The following is a 25870-nucleotide window of genomic DNA, read 5'->3' on the forward strand; positions in this document are numbered from 1 at the left end:
ATGAAGATGATTTCAAGGATGAGTAGGATTAGCTGGAGTCAGAAGGACACAAGGGAATTTCTGGCAACAACATTAAACTACCAGTGAATGTCTCATCAAGCCACTGGACCTCTAACTAATTCTAAGCAGTACTGTCAACCTTATAGGTTACGATGTATAAGACAGTGTTGTGATGTATAAGATAGTGCAAAAACCTAAGTTAATATCACCATTTCTGCGTACTCTCTATTTCAAAGGAAAAAATCTTCAGCAATCTAATATCCTACCAAAATTTTGAAGTCAAGGCCTCCCTACATTAATCAAAGAACTAGAGGTGCAATCAGGCCATATATTTGGAAAGGCAGTAGGTGCCCTCCCTCTGTCCTTGTTCCCAGCATACTTAACTATAGTCTGAAAGACTTTAAAACTTGAACTGAAGAAAACCTTAAGGCAGCAACAACAAAATTCCATTTATTTCCTGAGCCCAAAAGTAAAATAACTGTTTTTTAATGAATTTTTCTTTCCCTGCAAGATACTATGAATTGTTCAATGGGTATTCAAAGCATACGTAATAGAATATGTATGCTTTCCTGAAAAATTGGAATGGAACATCAAACTGTTCTGTAAAGTTTTGAGTCTAGACCAGAATCACAGCACTTAGCCAGAGTATGTACATCTGCATCTGCCACTCATGGCCCATTGCTCCCTCCAATTGCTTCTCTTGGGCTGAAGGATGGAAAAGCAAACTCCCTGCGTTGAGTTCCATCTTGCCCTGCATGGCCTCCCCCATGGGGTCATTGAGCTCTCCACCAGCTTCCACCTCTTCCAGCACTTCCCCTCAGGGGGCCCGTGGCTGCTTTTGCAGACTGAAATTGATTGAGGTTGATTTAGCTCCATTTCCTCTGAGTTTTTACATTAGATGTGCTTTTTAGGTTGCATTTTTCTTCTGGCATATAAGAAAGACAGCAATATTCCATGGAACAGAGTGATGTCTGTGGCTCTGTCAACTGTTGCTTGTTAGCTTGATCACCATTTATTGAGTGTTTACTACTTTCCAGGCATTGTGCTAAGTGGTAGAAATACAAAGTTGCCTTTACTTGCTTCATCTGTAAAATAGAGAGAGTAGTAGTTCCTACAGTGTGGTTTATGTGAGGCATAGCGACTGCTCCCTGAAACCTAGGGACAACTCCGTAGCAGTGACCCAGTGCTCATATCAATGGTGGTAACAATTAGGAAGGCAGCTCCTACCTCAAAGACCTCATGATCTGATGATAAAGACAGATATAACCGGAAAATTATTCTTTTTAAATATAAAATTGTGATATAAAAATAATTTTCACTAAATTGGATTTTTACGAAGTTTACAGAAACAAAATAATAAATTAAGGAAGTATAAAACCACCTGACGTTAGCCAACCATGTTGATGTTCTGATTATCTTACTGCAAAAGAGTGTAGGGTCAAGAACAAGGGACTTTGATTCCAAGATCAAATCCCTTTCTGCTATTTCTTAGCTGTCTGACTTTAGACAAGCTGCTTAAACCCTTTGTGCTTCTGTTTGCTTGCCCATGAGATGGAGATTATAATAGTGCCTACCTCATAGGGCTATTTTTAATACAAGTTAGCTCTTAGAACAATACCTACTTAAACTAACAATTTGTATTAGGTACTGTTTTATTCTCCATCCATACTGAGTATGCATGTATTCATATTTATATTTACATATTCTAATTAGGATTATATACATGTACTTTCTTTAAAAATAAGATTTTAAATAACTATATAATCAGTCATGATGATACAACATGATTTATTCAACAAATCTGATGCTGTTAAACACATAAGTGATTTCTCTTTCAGGATTATAAATAACGTTTGTTTTGCATTTTTTTCATACATGTTTTGCTCACTTTTCATTGTTACTTTGTATATGTTGCTAGAAATTGATTTGCTGGTGAAAAGGGTATACACATTTTTAAGGCTCTTGCTGCATATTGCCTGCTCTTGATACATATTGCCTACTGCCCCAGGAAACTATCAATTACACTTTTACCAAGAGTGTATGAAAGCATTCACATGAATGTAACCTTATCATGCAATGCCAGCCATGAGACAGAGGAGAGTTATGGAGGGTAGACAGCTTCCCCGCTGCTCAGCCACTGCCCTCTGCTCTAAAAGAGCCACAGCCAGGAATTTCTACATAGATCCGATTATAAACATCTCCTTTTGAAACAAATTATCTTGTCTCAGAGAATTTTCTTCATTTTAGCATCTATATAGGTGCTTGTTATGTTCATTTTAAGTTTTGTGACCTGCACAGACACAATGCTGATGAACTGCTTATTCCAGGCAATCTGAGTTCTCAAAGCATTTGCATTTTATGTCTTATCCTCTGTTTTGGGCTCTTTGCCACTGATTTTTTTTTCAAGTGATATTTTAAGAAAGAGGAGAGTTGATTTGTTGTGAGTGTATCTCTCTTTAAAAACTTTTCTAGGGAAGGACAACCTCTTCCAAAGACTTTGTTTGCTTTGTGTGGTTGGCATGTCCTTCCCTGGTCAGTAATGAGCTTGAAGGAAGCTGCTGGACACGGGACTGAACATGGGGTTGTGCTATCACTCTAGCTGTGCCTTTCTCTAGTGATCAAGGAGATGTTGGTTCAGAAGGTGCCCTGTCTAATCCCACTAAGGCCCAAAGGACCAAGTGCTGTCTACTCTCCAGATTCTCTGCAACAGAAAGCAGATGCTTGGGCTTCATGGTCCAGGTTGGAACAGGTAGTTAGCTCTGAGGACAGCTATGCATGAATGTCAGGAGGGGACTGGCAGGGGAACATTTATTTATTCTTTAAAATTGGAATCAACGGTTATGGATGAAACCCAGAATGCAAAATTCACTTTCATCTTGACAGGCAACACATCTGTCCTTTCTCCTGGAATAGCAAGTATTAATCATTGAGTTAGACAATGTAACCTTCACATTCAGTGAAAGCCAAACACTCAGCACCTTCTCGAAAAATCTTAGTGCCATGCTTTTTTAGCATATTGCAAGTCCTCTGAGGACGATGTGTTGTTCAGCTTTGAAGCTGATCTTTTGTACTTGCTTATGTAGCTCAGGCTAGTGATAACATGCCAGAGGCATTTCCAACTAAGAACATTATTCACAGAAGCTTTAATTACAAATTTGTTAGCCCCACTTCCTGCTAAAACAGCCAGCCTTGAAGAGTTTCAGAAATGTGAGCAGCCTTAAGGATGATAGAAATATTATGAAAATAGTAATAAGTAATGTCCATACAGCAAACTCCTTTTTCTTTGGAGTATCCGTTCGTCAGCCAGATTTCCCTCTCAACAGTCCAGGTGTTGACAAAGATCATGAAATAATAGGAATGAAAGGGACTTTGATTTTGTATTTTTAATAGCATTTTCCTCCACCAAATTACGAAAGTAATGCATGACCAAGGCAGAGAACTTGGAAAATACAGAAAAGCCACCAAGCAAAATAATCTCCCAAGAAATCATAATTTCACCACACAAAAGTAACCATTGTCAACATTTTGGTGAAAATCCTTAATTAAAGAGACTCTTAGAAGATGCCAGTTCACTGCCACTTCTTCCTTTCTCCACACCATTCTGCACCCTGTTTTGAAATGCAGAATTGTTTCTAAATCATTCCAGGAAAATTATTAGTTTTCTCAAATATCTCTGGAGGCGAGTCTATTGGCAGTCATTTCCAGTTTCTCACAAACCTTGAAGTTAGGAAATTATTTGTGTAGCTTTTGAGCACTGGGCCAGAAGTGAGGGATGTTTGGGTTCTAGTTCCAGCTCTACCACTTATTTACCAACTGGCCGACCTCAGGCAAGTCCAGGCTAGCGGCCCTGCCTCAAACCCCTCCAGATGCAGCATCTGCAACCCCACTTCCTTCACTTCCTTTCGCCTCAGTTTCCCAACAATTTCCTAGTAATTGTAGTGAATCAGTGTTTTTCATTTTTTACATTAAAATTTATTTATTTTATTTTATTTTTAAAGACTTTATTTCTTAGAACAGATTTAGATTTGCAGCAAAACTGAGTGGCAAGTACAGAAAGTTCCCATATATTCCCTGCCCCCGCACATACACAGTCTCCCTCCCTATCAGCATCCCCAACCAGAGAGGTACATTGGTTACAGCTGATGAACCTATATCGACACATCATTATCGCCTAAAGTGCATAGTTTGCATTGGTGTTGGGCATTTTAGGGCTTTTGACACATGTATGCGCCACTGTAATATCATACAGAATAATTTCATTGCCCTAAAAATCCTCTGTGCTCCTCCTATTCATTCCTCCCTCCACCCCATTCCTGGCAACTACTGATCTTTTTACTGTCTCCATAGTTTTGCCTTCTCCGGAATGTCATATACTTGGAATCATAAGGTTTGTAGCCTTTTCGGATTGGCTTCTTTCACTCAGTGATATGCATTTAAGGTTCCTCCATGTCTTTTTATGGCTTGATAACTCATTTCTTTTTATCACTGAATACTACTACTCCGTTGTCTGGATTATACACACTTTATTTATACATTCACCTACTGAAGGATGTGTTGGTTGCATCCAAGTTTTGGCAATTATGAATGAAGTTGCTATAAACACCCATGTGCAGGTAATTGTGTTGATATACATTTTTAATGCTTTTGGATAAACACTCAAGAGCACAATTGCTGGATTGTATAGTATGTTTAGTTTTGAAGGAAACTGCCAAACCATCTTCCCAAGTGGCTGTACCATTTTCCATTTCCACCAACAATGACTGAGAGTTCCTGTTGCTCCACATCCTCATCAGCATTTGGTGTTGTCAATGTTCTGGATTTCGGCCATTCTAACAGGTGTATTGTGGTATCTCATTTTGTTTTAATTTGCATTTCTCAGATAATATCACATGGAGCATCTTTTAATAAGCTTATTTGCCATCTGCATGTTTTCTGTGGTGAGGTATCTGTTAAAGTCTTTGGTCCATTTTTTTAATCAGGTTGTTTGTGTTCTTATCGTTGAGTTTTAAAAGCTCTTTGTATATTTTGGATAACAGTCATTTAGCAGGTATGTCTTTTGCAAATATTTTCTCCCAGTCTGTGGCTTGTCTTCTCATTCTCTGGAGATCAGTGGTTTTTACACTTTCTTCTGCTGAAGCCAAGTATTATGGAAGAAGCCATGGGGTCACCAGAGGATAGGTGCACAGGGTAGTGAGGGAAAGTTGGAGTGAATGGGCTCTGGTGCCCCCACCCTGCGACATTTCTCTTGCTTTAATCAGAGAAGTTTGACTTCATCCAGATTGCATATGAGGACTTTACATGAGGTTCATCTTTGTGTTTGTTTTAAAAGGGGTTTTTACTCTCAAAATGTTTTAAAGACCACTGAACTAGATGATCATCTTAAGGCCCTTTTAAGATTTACGATTCTGGAATTCTGTGGCTCTATTTTTGCAATGTAATATAACCTTCCTCTCATTAAGGAAAAATGAGATAAACCTGTTATGAGCACTCATGTGACACTTTTTCAATACAGTTTTCATCCATGTAGTGCTCACTTAGAATGATGGAAACAATACACCTAAAGAATATGCACCATTCACTTGCCCACTCATCTCTCAAAAAGAGGAACTTTCAACACTAGTTATCTTTTTAAAAATAATCAGAGAGAACTCTCAGCCATTTCAATTATAGCCCAGGAAAAAGAGGGAAAATACATTTGAAGGTTTCTGGCTCATGTGATACATTTGCAAACCAGAACCAAGATGATATGACTCTCATTTATTAGTGACTATTGCAAAGCTTTGCAGGCTATTAAGCAGGCTGTTCAATTCAGGGTGATACGGACATGCGCATATTGGCCAATTATATATGCTCAGATTGTATGTCATTTTTTTTCTGCATTTTAGTCTAAGTGTCAGATAGGTGTTTCATGATGTTTTATAAACACTTCTGTTCACATTAACATTGTTCATTGATTTGGCAAGGAATGAAGGGGTGTGATTTTCATAATTTTATTTGTATATTACATATTCCACAGAGGATTTGAAATGCCTTACCAAATTTTATGCAGTGTAAAGGGGTAAACCAATATTTGACACAATCATTATAAATTGAGGATAATCTGAAGAAAATAATAAATCCAGGAGACAGATCGGCACACTGATATGGTTTGGCTCTGTGTCCCCACTCAAATTTCATCTTGAATTTTACTCCCGTAATTTCCATGTGTTGTGGGAGGGACCCAGTGAGAGATCATTTGAATCATGGGAGTGGTTTCCTCCATACTGTTCTCATTGTAGTGAATAAGTCTCAAGAGATCTGATGGTTTTATCCGGGGTTTCCACTTTTACATCTTCCTCATTTTTCCTCTTGCCACCACCATGTAAGAAGTGCCTTTCACCTCCCACCATGATTCTGAGCCCTCCCCAGCCATGTGGAACTGTAAGTCCAATGAAACCTCTTTTTCTTCCCAGTCTCGGGTATATCTTTATCAGCAGCACGAAAATGGACTAATACAGTAAATTGGTATGAGGAGTAGGGTGTTGCTGAAAAGATAGCCGAAAATGTGGAAGCAATCTTGGAACTGGATATCAGGGAGAGGTTGGAGCAGTTTGGAGGGCTCAAAAGAAGACAGGAAAATGTGGGAAAGTTTGAAACTTCCTAGAGACTTGTTAAATGACCTTGACAAGAATGCTGATAGTGATATGAACAAAAAGGTCCAGGCTGAGGTGGTCTCAGATGGGGATGAAGAAACTGTTGGGAAGTGGAGCAAAGGTGACTCTTGTTATGTCTTAGCAAGGAGACTGGTGGCATTTTGCCCCTGCTGTAGAGATTTGTGGAACTTTGAACTTGAGAGAAATGATTTGGGATATCTGGTAAAAGAAATTTATAAGCAGCAAAACATTCAAAAGGTGACTTGGGTGTTGTTAAAAGCATTCTGTTTTAAAAGAGAAACAGCACAAAAGTTCAGAAAATTTGCAGCCTGATGATACAGTAGAAAAGAAAAACCCATTTTTTTGAGGAGAAATTCAAGCTGGCTACAGAAATTTGCATAAGTAACAAGGAGCCAAATGTTAATCCCCAAGACAATGGGGAAAACATCTCCAGAGCATGTCATAGGTCTTCATGGCAGCCCCTCCCATCACAGACCCAGAAGCCTAGGAGGAAAATAAACAGTTTTGTGGGCCAGTCCCAGGGTCCCCATGCTGTGTGCAGCCTAGGAACTTGGTGCCCTGCATCTCAGCCGCTCCAGCTATTGCTAAAAGGGGCTAAGGTACAGCTCAGCCCATGGTTTCAGAGGGTGCAAGCCCAAAACCTTGGCAGCTTTCATGTGGTGTTGAGCCTGTGTGTACACGGAAGTCAAGAATTGAGGTTTGGGAACCTCCACTTATATTTCAGAAGATACATGGAAATGCCTGGATGCCCAGGCAAACATTTGCTGCAGGGGTGGGGCCCTCATGGAGAACCTCTGCTAGGGCGATGAGGAAGGGAAATGTGGGATTGGAACCCCCACACAGAGTCCCCACTGGGGTACTGCCTAGTGGAGCTGTGAGAGGAGGACCACTGTCCTCCAGACCTCAGAATGGTAGATCCACTGACAGCTTGCACCATGTGCCTGGAAAAGCCACAGACACTCAACGCCAGCCTGTGAAAGCAGTCACAGTTGGAGGTGGTGGTGGCTATACCAGTGTGTGTGTGTATATATATATATATATATACTTTTTATATATACTTTATATGTATATATAGTATATATATACACTATATATATAGTGTATATATATACTATATATACACACTATATATATAGTGTATATAACACTATATATATAGTGTGTATATATAGTATATATATAGTGTATATATACTATATATACACTATATATATATAGTATATATATAGTGTATATATATACTATATATATATATACTTTTTATATATAAAGCTACAGGGGCAGAGCTGCCCAAGACTATGGGAACCTACATCTTGCATCAGCATGACCTGGATGTGAGACATTTAGTCAAAGGAGATATTTTGAAGCTTTAGAATTTGACTGCCCTGGTGGATTTTAGACTTGCGTGGGCCCTGTAACCCCTTTGTTTTGGCCAATTTCTCCCATTTGGAACTGCTGTATTTACCCAATGCCTAAACCCCTATTGTATCTAAGAAGTAACTAGCTTGATTTTGATTTTACAGGCTCATAGGCAAAAGGGACTTGCCTTGTCTCAGATGAGACTTTGGACTGTGGACTTTTGGTTAATTCTGAAGTGAGTTAAGACTTTGGGAGACTGTTGGGAAGGCATGATTGCTTTTGAAATGTGAGGACATGAGATTTGGAGGTGCCAGGGGTGGAATGTCATGGTTTGGCTCTGTGTCCCCACCCAAATCTCATCTTGAATTATACTCCCATAATTCCAAAGTGTTGTGAGAGGGACCTGGTGGGAAACAATTTGAATCATGAGGCCGGTTTCCCCATACTGTTCTTGTGGTAGTGAGTAAGTCTCACGAGATCTCATGGTTTTATCAGGGTTTCCGCTTTTGCATCTTCCTCATTTTCTCTTGCTGCTGCCATGTAAGAAGTGCCTTTCACGAGCATAAGGAAGAAGTATGCTTGCTGGACCAGCAGGCTGTCCTTCTTCTGACGATATGGACTGCAAATGCCTATGTTTACTTTGACCAAGACGGCCTTTCTTTTCACGGAAAGCCAGGGTTCACCCCTTGAATTTCATAAGACCTCTCTTTGCAGTGGGTTAGATACTCTTTTATATTTTTATACTCTGTCAGGAAAACATATTTTTTTCCATTTAAAAATCAATCTTTTCGTTGCTTCCAAGATGGCTGAATAGGAACAGCTCTGGTCTGTAGCTCCCAGCGAGATCGAAGCAGAAGGCAGGTGATTTCTGCATTTCCAACTGAGGCACCTGGTTCATCTCACTGGGACTGGTTGGACAGTGGGTGCAGCCCACGGAGGGTGAGCCAAAGCAGGGCGGGGTGTCGCCTCACCCACAAAGTGCAAGGGGTCAGGGGATTTCCCTTTCCTAGCCAAGGGAAGCCATGACAGACTGTACCTGGAGAAACGGTACACTCCTGACAAAATACTGCACTTTTCCCCCACAGTCTTGATAACTGGAAGACCAGGAGATACCCTCCCTTGCCTGGCTCAGTGGGTCCCACACCCGTGGAGCCTTGCTGACTGCTAGCACAGCAGTCTGAGATCAACCTGCAATGCTGCTGCTTGACGGGGGGGAGGGTCGTCTGCCATTGATGAAGCTTGAGTAGCTCACAGTGTAAACAAAGCAACTGGGAAGCTTGAACTGGGCAGAGCCCACCTCAGCTCATCAAGGCCTACTGCCTCTCTAGATTCCACCTCTGGGGGCAGCACATAGCAGAACAAAAGGCAGCAGACAGCTTCTGCAGACTTAAACATCCCTGTCTGACAGCTCTGAAGAGAGCAGTGGTTCTCTCAGCACAGTGTTCGAGCTCCAAGTAAACCAAGAGACCGCCACCTCAAGCAGATCCCTGACCCCCATGTAGCCTGACTGGGAGACACCTACCAGTAGGGGCCGACAGACACTTCAAACAGGCAGGTGCCCTCTGGGACGAAGCTTCCAGAGGAGGGATCAGGCAGCAATATTTGTTGTTCTGCAGCCTCCGCTGGTGATACCCAGGCAAACAGGGTCTGGGGTGGACCTCCAGCAAACTCCAACAGACCTGCAGCTGAGGGGCCTGACGGTTAGAAGGAAAACTAACAAACAGAAAGGAATAGCATCAACATCAACAAAAAGGACGTCCACACCAAATCCCCATCTGTAGGTCACCAACATCAAAGACCAAAGGTAGATAAAACCACAAAGATGGGGAGAAATCAGAGCAGAAAAGTGGAAAATTCCAAAAACCACAGTGCCTCTTCTCCTCCAAAGGATCGCAGCTCCTCACCAGCAAAGGAACAAAATTGGATGGAGAATGAGTTTGATGAGTTGACAGAAGTAGGCTTCAGAAGGTCAGTAATAACAAACTTCTCCAAGCTAAAGGAGCATGTTCTAACCCATCGCAAGGAGGCTAAAAACCTTGAAAAAAGGTTAGATGAATGGCTAACTAGAATCAACAGTGTAGAGAAGACCTTAAATGACCTGATGGAGCTGAAAACCACAGCATGAGAACTTCGTGATGTATGCACAAGCTTCAATAGCTGATTTGATCAAGTGGAAGAAAGGATATCAGTGATTGAAGATCAAATTAATGAAATACAGTGAGAAGACAAGACGAGAGAAAAAAAGAGTGAAAAGAAATGAACAAAGCCTCCAAGAAATATGGGAATGTGTGAAATATGGGACTATGTGAAAAAAACAAATATATGTTTGATTGGTGTACTGGAAAGTGACGGGGAGAATGGAATCAAGTTAGAAAACACTCTTCAGGATATTATCCAGGACAACTTCCCCAACCTAGCAAGGCAGGTCAACATTCAAATTCAGGAAATACAGAGAACACCACAAAGATACTCTTCAAGAAGAGCAACCCCAAGACACATAATTTTCAGATTAAACAAGTATGAAATGAAGGAAAAAATGTTAAGGGCAGCCAGAGAGAAAAGTCGGGTTACCCACAAAGGGAAGCCCATCAGACTAACGGGATCTCTCAGCAGAAACCCTATGAGCCAGAAGAGAGTGGGGGCCAATATTCAACATTCTAAAAAATTCTTAAAAAAAGAATTTTCAACCCAGAATCTCATATCCAGCCAAACTAAGCTTCATAAGTGAAGGAGAAATAAAATCCTTTACAGACAAGCAAATGCTGAGATTTTGTCACCACCAGGCTTGCCTTACAAGAGCTCCTGAAGGAAGCACTAAACATGGAAAGGAACAACCAGTACCAGCCACTGCAAAAATATTCCAAATTGTAAAGACCATCGACGCTATGAAGAAACTGCATCAATTAACGGGCAAAATAACCACCTAACATCATAATGACAGGATCAAATTCAAACATAACAATATTAACCTTAAATGTAAATGGGCTAAATGCTCCAATTAAAAGACTCAGACTGGCAAATTGGATAAAGAGTCAAGACTGTGCTGTATTCGGGAGACCCATCTCACGTGCAAAGACGCACATAGGCTCAAAATAAAGGGATGAAGGAAGATCTACTGAGCAAATGGAAAGAAAAAAAAAAAAAGCAGGGGTTGCAATCCCAGTCTCCGATAAAACAGAATTTAAACCAACAAAGATCAAAAGAGACAAAGATGGCCACAACAAGAAGAGCTAACTACCCTAAATATATACCTACCCAGTACAGGAGCACCCAGATTCATAAAGCAAGTCCTTAGAGACCTACGAAGAGACTTAGACTCCCACACAATAATAATGGGAGACTGGGAGACACCCCACTGTCAATATTAAACAGATCAACGAGACAGAAGGTTAACAAGGATATCCAGGACTTGAACTCACCTCTAGACCAAGCGGACCCAATAGACATCTACAGAACTCTCCACCCCTAATCAACAGAATATACATTCTTCTCAGCACCACATTGCACTTATTTTAAAATAGACCACACAATTGGAAGTAAAACACTCCTCAGCAAATGTAAAAGAACAGAAGTCGCAACAAACTGTCTCTCAGACCACAGTGCAATCAAATTAGAACTCAGGATTAAGAAACTCACTCAAATCCACAGAACTACATGGAAACTGAACAACCTGCTCCTGAATGACTACTGGGTAAATAACAAAATGAAGGCAGAAATAAAGATGTTCTTTGAAACCAATGAGAACAAAGACACAATGTACCAGAATTTCTGGGACACATTTAAAGCAGTGTGTAGAGGGAAATTTATAGCACTAAATGCCCACAAGAGAAAGCAGGAAAGATCTAAAATCGACACCCTAACATCACAATTTAAAGAACTAGAGAAGCAAGAGCAAATCAATTCAAAAACAAGCAGAAGGCAAGAAATAACTGAGATCAGAGCAGAATTGAAGGAGACAGAGACACAAAAAATCCTTCAAAAAATCAATGAATCCAGGAGCTGGTTTTTTTGAAAAGATCAACAAAATTGATAGACCACTATCAAGACTAATAAAGAAGCAAAGAGAGAAGAATCAAATAGACGCAATAAAAAATGATAAGGGGATATCACCACCAATCCCACAGAAATACAAACTACCTTCAGAGAATACTATAAACTCCTCTATGCAAATAAACTAGAAAATCTAGACGAAATAGATAAATTCCTGGACACATACACCCTCCCAAGACTCAACCAGGAAGAAGTTGAATCTCTGAAGAGACCAATAACAGGTTTTGAAATTGAAGCAATAATTAATAGCCTACCAACCAAAAATGTCCAGGACCAGATGGATTCACAGTCGAATTCTACCAGAGGTACAAAGAGGAGCTGGTACCATTCCTTCTGAAACTATTTCAATCAATAGAAAAAGAGGGACTCCTCTCTAACTCATTTTATGAGGCCAGTATCATCCTGATACCAAAACCTGGCAGAGACACAACAAAAAAAGAGAATTTTAGGCTAATATACCTGATGAACATCGGTGTGAAAATCCTCAATAAAATACTGGCAAACCAAATCCAGCAGCACATCAAAAAGCTTATCCACCAAAACCAAGTCAGCTTCATCCCTGGGTTCAACATATGCAAATAAATAAATGTAATCCATCACATAAACAGAACCAATGACAAAAACCACATGATTATCTCAATAGATGCAGAAAAGGCCTTTGACAAAATTCAACAGCCTTTCATGCTAAAAACTCTAAATAAATTAGGTATTGATGGAACGTACTTCAAAATAATAAGAGCTATTTATGACAAACCCACAGCCAATATCCTACTGAATGGGCAAAACCTGGAAGCATTCCTTTTGAAAACCAGCACAAGATAAGAACACCCTCTTTCACCACTCCTATTCAACATAGTGTTGGAAGTTCTGCCTAGGGCAATCAGGCAAGAGAAAGAAATAAAGGGTATTCAATTAGGAAAAGAGGAAGTCAAATTGTCTCTGTCTGCAGATGACACAATTGTATATTGAGAAAACCCCATCATCTCAGCCCAAAATCTCCTTAAGCTGATAAGCAACTTCAGCAAAGTCTCGGGATACAAAATCAGTGTGCAAAAATCACAGGCATTCCTGTACACCAATAATAGACAAACAGAGAGCCAAATCATGAGTGAACTCCCCTTCACAATTACTACAAAGAGAATAAAATACCTAGGAATCCAACTTACAAGGGATGTGAAAGACCTCTTCAAGGAGAACTACAAACCACTGCTCAATGAAATAAAAGAGGACACAAACAAATGGAAGAACATTCCATGCTCATGGATAGGAAGAATCAATATCATGAAAATGGTCATACTGCCCAAGGTAATTTATAGATTCAATGCTATCCCCATCAAGCTACCATTGACTTTCTTCACAGACTTGGAAAAAACTACTTTAAAGCTCACATGGAACCAAAAAAGAGTTTGCATAGCCAAGACAATCCTAAGCAAAAAGAACAGAGCTGGAGGCATCACACTACCTGACTTCAAACCATACTACAAGGCTACAGTAACTAAAACAGCATGGTACTGGTACAAAACAGATATATAGACCAATGGAACAGAACGGCTTCAGAAATAACACCACACGTCTGCAGCCATCTGATCTTTGACAAACCTGACCAAAACAAGCAATGGGGAAAGGATTCCCTATTTGATAAATGGTGCTGGGAAAACTGGCTAGCCATATGCAGAAAGCTGAAACTGGATCCCTTCCTTACACTGTGTACAAAAATTCGCTCAAGAAGGATTAAAGACTTAAATGTAAGACCTAACACGTAGAAGAAAACCTACACAATACCATTCAGGACATAGGCATGGGCAAAGACTTTATGACTAAAACACCAAAAGCAATGGCAACAAAAGCCAAAATAGACAAATTGGATCTAATTAAACTAAAGAGCTTCTGCACAGCAAAGGAAACTATCATCAGAGTGAACAGGCAACCTACAGAGTGGGGGAAAATTTTTGCAATCCACCCATCTGACAAAGTGCTAATATCTTAGAATCTACAAAGAACTTAAACAAATTTACAAGGAAAAAACAAACCCATCAAAAAAGTGGGCAAAGGATATGAACAGACACCTCTCAAGACATTTATGCAGCCAACAGACATATGAAAAAATGCTCATCATCACTGGTCATCAGAGAAATGCAAATCAAAACCACAATGAGATACCATCTCACGCCAGTTAGAATGGTGATCATTAAAAAGTCAGCAAACAACAGATGCTGGAGAGGATGTGGAGAAATAGGAATACCTTTACACTGTTGGTGGGAGTGTAAATTAATTCAACCATTGTGAAAGACAGTGTGGTGATTCCTCAAGGATGTAGAACTAGAAATACCATTTGACCCAGTGATCTCATTAGTGGGTATATACCGAAAGGATTATAAATCATGCTACTATAAAGACATATGCACACATATGTTTATTGCAGCATTATTCACAATACCAAAGACTTGGAACCAACCCAAATGTCCATCAATGACAGACTGGATAAAGGAAATGTGGCACATATACACCATGGAATACTATGCAGCCATAAAAAAGGACGAGTTCATGTCCTTTGCAAGGATGTGGATGAAGCTGGAAACCATCATTCTAAGCAAACTATCATGAGGACATAAAACCAAACACTGCATATTCTCACTCATAGGTGGGAGTTGAACAATGAAAACACAGGGACACAGTGCAAGGAACATCACACACCGGGGCCTGTCAGGGGTTGGGGGGCTGGGGGAGGGATAGCATTAGGAGAAATACCTAATGTAAATGATGAGTTGATGGGTACAGCAAACCAACATGGCACATGTATACCTATGTAACAAACCTGCACGTTGTGCACATGTACCCTAGAACTTAAAGTATAATAAAAAAAAAAAAAAAAAGAAGTGCCATTCACCTCCCACCACGATTCTAAGGCCTCTCAGGCATGTGGAGCTATAAGGCCAATTAAACCTCTTTTTCTTCCCAGTCTCAGGTATGTCTTTATCAGCAGTGTGAAAATGAACTAATACACACACATAGAAGTGTATCTTTACAGTTCCCAGGATGGACTGCAAGTTTGGCTTTAAATTTCCTTTGCTTGGCCAAAACAAAAAGAACACATTTTATTATAAGGTTCACAGGCTTTTAATTGAAAAAAAAAATAGACCAGTTATTCAACATGAAAACTCTTTTTCAGACAAAGTTCTACAAAGTCTATTTCTCACAAGTAGGACTTTGGCAAGGATTGTGCAACTGACAATTCAAAGTCATTTATTCCGTGATGAGAAACCGGAGTACAGATCTTTACCAATTAGGGGATGATCCACGTGTTTTGATAATCACCTTGGTGGTGATCAGACTAAAGGTCTCCTATGAAAACCATTAACTTTACACCATAGCTGATAGGATGCACTGAAGCCCTTACCACTGACTGCGTGGATGAGAGCTAGGCCAGAGCATTGGCAGGCAGAGTTTATAACATGGGGCAGGAAGCATCGAAATTCTATTCCACCTCTTGGTGTATGAGGTCAGGAGTCAAATCTCCTATCTTCCTCTTCTGGATCACTTTCCTCCTGAAGTGTCTGGCATAGATGTCTAGGTATAGCTGGGCATGGTGGTGTGTGTCTATAGACCCAGCTACTTGAGAGGCTGAGGTGGGAGGATTGCTTGAGTGCAGGAGTTTGAGGCTGCAGTGAGTCATGATCACACCACTGCACTCCAGCCTGGGTGACAGAGCAAGACCCTATCTCTCTTTCAAAAAAAAAAGGAAAAAGAAAAAAGGTGTCCAAGTGTGTTCTGGTTACTGCTGCTGACTGCTAAATTTAACAGCTAGAAAAAAAAGTTTGGACTCTATGGATCATAAATTTGGATAAGACACAGAGGGAATGGCTTGTCTCATGTTCACAATGTCTGAAGTCTTAGATGGGGAGAGTCGTCAACCAGGGGTAATTTGAGAGTTATGGGCTGGAGCCACCTTGAGGCATCTTTATTCATAGGCTAGCAATTGATGTTGGCTGTTGGCTGGGACATCAGCTGGAGCTGTCAACTGGGAGACCTGTCTGATATCCAGCATAGGACACTAGACCTCTCACAAAGTGGCGAGGGCTCCAAAAGCAAGTGTCCCAGCTGACAAAAAAAAAAGTTTCGTAGCCTTCTATGACGTGCACTTAGAAGTGGTAATGTGTCACTTCCAGCCCATTGTGTTGATTACAAGTGAGTCATGAGTCCACTCAGTTTCAAGGGAGAGGGCCCAGATCCCATATCTCCATGGGAAGAGTGCCAAGAACACCTTGTAGAAAAGCTTGTGGATAGGAGATATCGGTGTGGTCATCCTTGGAAAACATAATCTTCCCCAGTGTGCAAGAGAGGCTTCCTGCTCTGCATTGTGGCTTAATTATTGTTGAAATACCAGGCAAGAAAAGGTAGGATCCAGGGAAACAAATGTATCCAGGATGTTTTGGTCTGCCTTTTCTAGGAAAAAAGGAAACCCTCAAAACCTCTGAGACTAGGTCACCCCAGTGGGACTAGAAGTTCCACATGGAACCTTCTGCAAACTCCTCTGCAATAGATGGACTGTGAATTTTCCAAATGTGTCTTTACATCATCTCCTTTCTGACCTTGGGAAGATAGTAACTGACTGTGGAGTAGGAAATCCAGAACCCTGACTGTTTTAAAATATATTACAGATACAACTAATGAAAAGAAGGCTCCTAAGGAAAATATAGATCCGTAATGGCTTTGTCCCAAAAGGTATTAGGCTATAATATTTTATTAAAAAGGCTATATTTATTACAAAATGTATTTAAATAAATACTTAATATTTATTTAAATAAATATTTATTTTATTATTAATAATTAATATTTAAATAAATATATTTCTTATAAAAATTAAAAACTGGGACTTTATATTTAAAGGTGAGACATTAAATTCTTTTAAAAAAGTGCACATTTAAGATTTTTTTCTCAAGTCAACTGAACCAGTTCATCAGTTTCACTATGAATGTGTTGATGCACCAAGTATTGACTTTCTAGAACATCTAGTAGATATCACTAAAAAATTATACCAAGTTGAAAAATGTCACTGAATCAGAGGCATATGGTTGGTGATGTAGTCATCTGTGCCAAGTGGGTATATAGCAATACCAAATGAATAGGACTGCCATGTTCCCTTGCTGGGTTCCAGCAAAAACACTCATCTTCACCGTCGTCTCTCTTTGAGAACTCTTAGGACTTTGATGAGTGTATGGTCTTATACACACTAGTCTAACAATACACATTTGCTCAAGGATTGGGTTATGAGCCAGGCTCTTCACCTTTCAGGTAAACAAATACACATCAGTAGAAGGATGGAAGTTTCCTATCTATGAACAAATATTTCCCAAAGCAATAATCTCTTTATTCAACTCACATAATGAGAAGTTAGTTCCTCTATGCCATAGAGCAATCTCTTTGAAGTCTTCAGTAATGTTGAGGGCTTTATCAAACTAAACATTCAAGTGTCTTAAGCTTTCTCCTTAGTTCTTTGAACAAATTGGTTGCTATGAAGTATGTTAGTATTCAGAATGAATGGATAGCATCATGGGGGGATGTCTAGGTGGTTCTAGAATTTAGATTGTGGTTTCCATAACAAAGTGTGGCAGTATTGGCATTAGGGAAGAGAAATGATTTCTAAGTAACTTTGCAAAGTTTACTAAAGCCTTAAGAATGTAGGAAATGGCCACAAAAGGAGGTATACAAAACATTCCTGTCTTTATTCCTCTTTATACAAACGTATTCACTTTCCCATCAGTAAGTCATAAAATAGTTCTCATCTTGCATTAGAGTAGGACACCTACTATAACAAATAGGCTACAAAATGTATAATGGCTCAAACACCTAGCAGTTTATTTCTTATTTACTTAACAATGCTGGGTCCATGAACAGGTTAATATCATAACCCTGTTTTATGTGGTCACTCAGGGACTCAGGCTGTTGAGGGCTCTGCCATCATGAATGGGTGGCTTCCAAAGTCATCCTAAGAGTTATCTCCATTCTAACCAGTTCAGCCAGAAAGGCAGAACAGGCATGGAGGAGCAAGGATATCCATGGATAGGTCATCCTCTTAAAGTCATTGTAGCATCGTGATAGGGCTCTTTTCACAAAACAAGGATACAGTCCATGTTTTCAAGATTTTACATTTTAGTAGCCACAATACAAAGAAGCTAAGATAGTCTCATGATTCGTCATCCTGGCTGTTAATGGAGAGTTTTTTAAAAGCACTGATATCAGGGCTCCACCCTCAGCTTCCAATCATCAGGTTTGGATGGAACCTGACAGCTGCATCTTGTAAAACTCCACAGGAGATTCTGAGAGACAGCCAAGTTTGAGATTCACAAACCTTAAGAGAAAAAATCTCCTTGAATTGCCAGTAACAAACTACCAGTCTAATAAAACATACATATTCCTTTGACTACTTTTAAATGAAACAAATAGGTAATAATTTACCTGTACATATAATTAAAAATTTAATGTATTTTATAACCATCATATAAAGGAGAAATTATATTAAACTATACTAAAATAAAATGATATATATTTCAATGCAGATGCCCAAGCTTGACTAAAGTAGGAAACATAATAAAGTAATAAAATGCTTATATGTACTTATAATGAATGTTTGGATATGAGAAGATGATCAGAGGCTTTTTGTCCAAGAAGTACAGGCATATGAAAAAGTAGAGCAAGAGATGGACACCAGACTGAGAAAACTAAAAACTAACCAACCTATTTGTGTGTGATAAAAGGAGAGAAAAAAATAAATCGATTAGTAAAAATATGCTACTGTGTGGTCTGAATGTTTGTCCCTTCCAAAACTCATGTTGAAATTTAATCCCCAATGTGGCAGTATTGAGAAGTGGGACCTTTAAGAGGTTATTGGTTCAAGAAGGTTCTGCGCTCATGAGTGGTTGAAACCATTCACGGAATAACGGGTTAATGGATCAATGAATTATCCCAGGAGCGGGACTGGTAGCTTTATAAGAGAAGGAAGAGAGACCTGCACTAGCACACTCAGCCTCCTTGCCATGTGAGCCATCTCGGGACCCCGCAGAGTCCCCACCAGAAAGAAGGCCCTCACCCAATGTGTTCCCTTGACCTAGGATTTCTCAACCTCCGTAACTGTAGGAAATGAATTCCTTTTCTTTGTAAATTATCCAGTTTCAGGTATTCTGTTATAAACAACAAAAAATGGGCTAAAACACATGCCAGGAAAATTGAAAGACTGTGGAAGTGAAAGAAGAATAAAAAATGAAGTAATTTTGCAAATGAGTCTGGCTTTATTATAAGTGTACTGTCAAAGTGATTCCCTTTGTTATAAGATGAAAAAGAGCCAAAATGGATAGAAACATTTATCCTATCTTAATAGCCCACTACATTCAAGGCAAATATTCAGTCAGTCTCTAGAATTTAACAAGGCCTTGGAGATTATATCCTTTGGATGAGCAATGGAGAAGACAAAATGGATTGGAAAAAGAAACAAACAAAAAAACATGTAAGAGGCTATCAGGAAGCGTGTAGGAAAACTCTGGAGACAATGTCAATGTAAAACAGATACAAACCTCAAAATAATTTTAATATGTACATTGCACAAAAATGGATTTCTTATCATGTTACAAATGTATTTTAAAACATACAGGAGGCAACGACAATATTTCATTGATGTGTACTATTTTATAATTGTTGGCTCTAATTTTATTTAGTAGAGTCTTACCTCTCCTCTCTACATATTTATATCCAGTTGTATTGTTTTTGTAGTACCTGTTCAACTGCACTGAAATCATTTCAATTAAATGCATGGTTGAAAAGCTGACGTAATACATTCAATTGCCAAATTGCATAAAGTGAATAAGCTATTTAATAATTTGGAGAAAATATATTCCATTTAAACTTCCTTCTCTATAACCAGTTCATAGACTGGACCTTTTGGGCACGGCCATGTGAAAGCTTTTCAACACTTTTCACTACTTTTTTTTTTTTTTTTTTGAGATGGAGTCTCACTCTGTCACCCAGGCTAGAGTGCAGTGGTGCGATCTCGGCTCACTGCAACCTCCACCTCCCAGGTCCAAGTGATTCTCCTGCCTCAGCCTCCTGAGTAGCTGGGATTACAGGCACCTGACACCACGCCTGACTAAGTTTTGTATTTTTAGTAGAGACAGGATTTCACCATGCTGGCCAGGATGGTCTTGAACTCCTCACCTCAAGTGATCTGCCTGCCTCGGCCTCCCAAAGTGCTGGGTTACAGGCATGAGCCATTGCACCCAGCCACTATAGATTTTTATTTGTAGTAGATTTAGTTCAGTAGGGCATTTGAGAGGCATAGGAACTGGAACAAATCATTCATTGTTTGGGACTGTCTTGCACATTGTAGGACATCCAGTACAGTCCCTTCCACGAAGTGGCAGCAGCAGCCTCGGGCTGTCCAAACACCCTGTTAGGGACAGTGCCACTCCCGGAACCACAAAAGAATCACAATCATAGGAGAAGCATACAACAAACATGGTGTTCATTGGACGATCAGCTTCAGTGGCACTTTAGAGCAAGCATGCTATTTGGTTGTAGAATGAGTCCCTGGCAGGACACCCAAAAGGCTGATGTGTGACTCATCCCTAGGACCTCTGAGAGTGCTGAAAGCTCCTCCTTCTCTAAGCTGAGTGGCAGCTTTCTGGTCCAGACTACTTAAATTGTGACTTGAGGAATTTTCTTCAGTTTTTCCTTTGAGTCATTCTGTTTTTGATCAAGATGCGATAGAATGAAGGACTCTCTCAGGGTCTGCTGTCACATCCTTCCTTTGGGAACAGAAAGAAAATCTGGCCTGGCTTGAAGAGTTTGTCCTCAAGCATCTGGTATGCCATAGGCATCAGCATCTCTCACTTCTCCAGGGACATTTAGATGTGTCCCCCATCTCCATGGAGGCCCATGGCAAGGGGACCCCTAGTTGTACTAGAGCTTCCTTCTGGGCACAGCCACACCGCACAGGCACTGCAGTGTACAGCACACCTCCTCCAGCTTCCAGAAGACTCCGTTATCTAGAAAAGCACTGAGAAATGGAGAAGGAGGTTCCTCTGGGGTGGAGATGGAAAGAGGAAAAGGAAGGGAGAATGTCCTAGCAAAATGAGAGAAGGTGAGGGACAGCAGAATTGAGAGTGAGGGAGAGGGAGAGAGCAAGAGACTGGGTTGAGATGTCTTGTACATGGGGGTGTCCTCGTGGCTTCACTCCCCTTTCGTTTGTACCACTCGGTTTCCCCAGGCTCTTCCTAAATATCCCCTTATTGGCTACAAGATCCCAAATGCCTAGAAGCTCAGATTTGCTGACAGCACCTCAAGACCGGATAATGACATAGAGATATTTTTTTCTTTCCATCTTTGGGATTTGGAGCAATCTCCAGAGTTGCAAAAGCCTACCTTGTTGCAATAATATTTTTGAGGGTCCACACTGTCTGCTCACTTGCTCTATGCTGCTGGGCACAGTGGTGTGGCCATCCAGGGTGGGAGAGACCACCTGGGATATGGAAATTACCAGCAGCCCTGTTTTGCTCTTGCAGTGGTTGCCAAAGCACACGAAGCATTCTGGGAATCTGAATTTCTGTTGTTTCTCCCAAATGGCCCCTGAAGGGCAACAGGCAGCAAACATGGACCACATTTTGCCAGAAAAGTCCAGAAAGAAGATGGTTGCTGTTGTCAACTATTGGCATTTCAACAGGACCTATTTTTATTTCTCAGTATATTTGCACAACTAGGAAGCATCTGCTGACAAGGATGAGATGATAAGCTGTATTGATGCCAAAACAGGACTAGAAAAACAGGCTTGTTCTGCAAATGGCCTGCATCCTGAGAGTCCGTGTTAAGAACATTCTCTCTCTGCAGGCAGTATCTGCTCTTAAAACATGAACACTTGAAAGGAAGTAAGGCTTGGAATCCTTAGCACAGTCATGCACACACTAGGTTCTCAGTAAGTGCATGCTGGATGAAGGAACCCACACGCACCTTTAGGAGGATGGAACATTGGCAGCCCAAGAAAAAGGTCGCTCCCCAGAGGCCGAGTGCCATGTCTTTGACCTCCATTGGCAAGGTCATGGTGAAATGCTGACTCTCGGGGTCGCTGAGGTCCCAGCACAGTGTGCCTTCACACCGTGAAAACAATAAGAAGAGAAGAGATGCACACATGTCACCTTTCTAGGCAGGGACATCCAAGCTGTTTGAGTCTCCATTCTGTGGTTTCCTTGAACAAGAAAGGGATTACTGGTGAATGAGGTGGGCATCCTGGGTGGGAACATAAAAGGAAATTGGTAGAAAGTACATCATCCAAGTTGGTCTAACTCAGCCCTGTGGCTTGGGCGGGTTCCTAGGATTTCCAGCCGGAGGCAGGGGCTCTAGGGGATGTGAGGCTGCACTGGGTATGATGACACAGAGCACTGTGAGAGGCAGAGACAAGGGGAGGTAAGCTGAGGCCCTCCTAGCCCTAACCTCCCAGCTCGCACCCTCTGCTATCTGCCACCTCCAGGCCAACACCACGGCCATGGGAGGTTTGCCCATTTTTCTGATAGACACGTTCTTTCTCTACCAACAGCCCACATGGAACATAAGTGAAGTAATTCAGCAATTTCCTTCTTAATCTGCTCTCTTTCTGCTGCTTACTCATTCTGTGCTGTTTGCTTTAGATCAAGGTGCCCCAGGGTACCAAAAGCTACATTATCCTATTCAACTGCATGGAAACCAAGATCCCGACCATTCTGGTTTGTTGTTATTGTTACATTAATTTTAAACTTTAGCCATCTTCCATTCTGGGCAGTTACAACTCTGTTTACTCTGAGTTCCTCTGTGTAGATGTTTCTCCCATTCCCAACCTACAAACTGCTACGTGAGCAGTAACTTGTCACCATGTTATCCGCATAAAGTCAGGGATTGATAAACTTGGGAGCTTTTAGCTCTTGAAGGTGCTGATGAGGAAGGGGAGAGGGGAGGAGAAGGAATTTGTTTGTGAGATGGTCAGTGGGCTGAATAGTGGTATGACCAAGAAGTGTTACTATAAATACACATAATCTGGAAAAAAAAAAAAATACTGTCATCTCCTCCCTGCAAGGCGGTGTGATTAGGCAGGATGGAGCTTATTGCTGCAATGTTAGAAAATGCATCCTTGTAGTCCCAAAAAAGCTGGTTCCATCCTGCCCATCTCTTGTTGTCAATACTTCTTACTTCACTGTCACTCACTTTCTTCCTGTCCTTGGGTTGAGGTCTCAACTTCTTGTAATAGAATTTTTTCAGTTACAAGCGACAGAAATCCAACTCACACTATCTTAAGCAAAAAGGGGATTCACTGATACATGTGTTATGAAGGATATATGAAAGCTCAAAGGTCAAGTGAAAAAAATGTAAGAACTAAGACCTTGGCCAGGCGTGGTGGCTCACGCCTATAATCCCAGCACTTTGGGAGGCCAAGGCAAGTGGATCACAAGGTCAGGAGTTCAAGACCAGCCTGCCCAAGATGGTGAAACCCCATCTCTACTAAAAACACAAAAATTAGCCGGGTGTGGTGGTGGGCTCCTGTAATCCCAGCTACTTGGGAGGCTGAGGCAGAGAACTGTTTAAACCTGGGAGGCAGAGGTTGCAGTGAATTGAGATTTGCGCCACTGCACTCCAGCCTGGGCAGCAGAGTGAGACTCAGTCTCAAAAAAAAATAAAATAAAATAAACTAAGACCTTGTGACTACTACCTAGTACCTGGATCTCTTCTCTCTCTCTCTCTCATCCGCCACACTATCACCTCTGCTTGTTGTCAGTAGTTTCCTTTCTGCAGACAGGAGTTCCATGTGCTGGGAAGAGGGCCATTCAGAGCCCCGTATTCTCATCCTCCCAGTTTAGCAATGCTAGAAGAAAGAACTTTTGTCTCACAACCTCATATACGATCTCGGAAATAGGCTCTTATTTTCTGGCTTGAGGCTGTCCAGAAGCACCAGGCGCTGTGATGGTCTCACTTTCTGTCCTGGATCTATCTGTGGGGCCCAGAGAGCAGGATCTATTTCAGAAAATAGGCAAGAGAGGAAAAACTTATGTGGCCATAAAAAACAGCAGTTTTCAAGGTGGCCTATCCCCATCCACATCATAAACTTTTCTGCTGAGGCTTAAAAGTGCTTAGACTTCAAACTGGATCTAAAACAGAAATCCTACCTGGAAAAATCACCTTCTAATCACTCAGCCAATCGCTCATCACTGTCTGTCTCTGAATCTCACCACGAGTTTCACACATCTCTCGAGAGAGCGTCTCCTTTATCATTACCACATGTAGAGTCAGCAGATTGGGTTTCATCTAAGCTCTGCCTACCTACTCTCCGAGTTCCCTAGCAGGTTGGTGACTTTCTCTGCCCTTTTTTGTTTCTTGATGTGAAAAGGAACAACAGTGGCTGCTCACAGGGTTGTCAATTACATGGTCAATTACATTACATGGACAATTCATGATGGTGTCAGACCTGTCTGAGAAAAGGTGGCCCATGTTACCATGACAGGCTCCAAGGCTAACAGCCCATTTCTGGGTCATGGCTCCCACAAAGGAGCCCCCCTTGGTTTGCTGGTGCTCTGAGACTTGCATATGCATTAGGAATTTTACATTGTAACTCGGTTTCAAATGGGTTCAGAGCATCCCCATTGCTAGACTACTATGCTGAGGAAGGGCACTGGCTCATTATTACATCCCATGAACACTCTGGGTCTCCTAGACCTCATCCTCTTTGAGCTTCTCTCTCTCACTCTCTCTCTGCGCATTCAGGAGTGTACACATTTCTGTCCAGCACCCTGAAGTCTCTGGAAGAGAAGGACCATATCCACCGAGTCCTGGACAAGATCACAGACACTTTGATCCACCTGATGGCCAAGGCAGGCCTGACCCTGCAGCAGCAGCACCGGCGGCTGGCCCAGCTCCTCCTCATCCTCTCCCACATCAGGCACATGAGGTGAGGCAACTGTGGGCTTCCTACAGGAGAGACATAAAGAAAACATGCCCCCAAACCTATGTGACAGCTGGCCGGGAAGGACTGGTGCCTGCATATGGAGAGTGCACTTGTGACAGTTCCTGGCACAGAATAAGCATAAATGCTACAGGAGGACAGAAGAGAGAGGTTTTAAATCTGCGAGGGTCACAGGGCAAATGTCAGAGAATGCATAGAGGAAGCGATACTTACGCTTGGTTTAAAGCATGTGCTTTGGGACAGGGGTTTAGAGATTGGGTGCAGTGTGCAAATAGGAGGAGGGGGCCAATCAAGAGAAGTCTGTGAGCATACACATCCCCTGAAGACACTGGGTACATCTGTTATGGTCCCTGTGTACACTTGGATATCCTAAATGAGAGACCCTGGGGCCAGATGCCTCACGGAGAGTCAATGTTGACTCCTTCATACCTGTTGAACCCCTTCTTGTCACCCCCATTGCCATTACCCTAGTCTAAGTCACCATCATTTTCTGTGCCAGCTACCAGACATGTATCCCTGCCTGTAATCTAGATCCTTTCTAGATCATTCTCCATGATGTGTCCAGAGTGATCATTCTAGAACCAAATCTGATGTCATCCTCCTGCTTAAAACCCTTAAGTTCTCATTGCTTTTAGATAAAGTATAAACCCTTTCACTTTGTTTTTATTACTCCTTATGATTCAGCCCTTACTTAGCTTACGAGGACTTCCTCATGTCTGAGCTCTAGCCGTAATAGCTGACTGTTGGATGAGTCATCTGGGGGAGGTTCTTCTTCAGGCTGCAGATTGGCGGGCAGCCCTCCTGACCTCAGCTGGGCTCACTCACACATCTGGGAGGCAGC

At 41.3% G+C, this 25870-nt stretch overlaps 1 protein-coding gene across 5 annotated transcripts in view; it reads left to right on the forward strand.

The window, feature by feature from the left end:
• The window catches only part of ESR1 (estrogen receptor 1), a 416434-nt gene that overhangs the window by 382762 nt on the left and 7802 nt on the right, over positions 1–25870 (forward strand). For 3 of the 5 annotated variants that reach the window (XM_054490751.2, XM_063667120.1, XM_054490753.2), the window contains one exon: positions 24831–25014. The exons of the other annotated variants lie outside the window; for them this stretch is intronic. In XM_054490751.2, the coding sequence (XP_054346726.1) occupies positions 24831–25014 (184 nt within the window). The remainder of the gene's footprint in view (positions 1–24830; positions 25015–25870) is intronic. 5 annotated transcript variants of the gene reach the window in all.

Source organism: Pongo pygmaeus, chromosome 5, assembly GCF_028885625.2.
Source record: "Pongo pygmaeus isolate AG05252 chromosome 5, NHGRI_mPonPyg2-v2.0_pri, whole genome shotgun sequence".
Taxonomy (NCBI): Eukaryota; Metazoa; Chordata; class Mammalia; order Primates; family Hominidae; genus Pongo; species Pongo pygmaeus.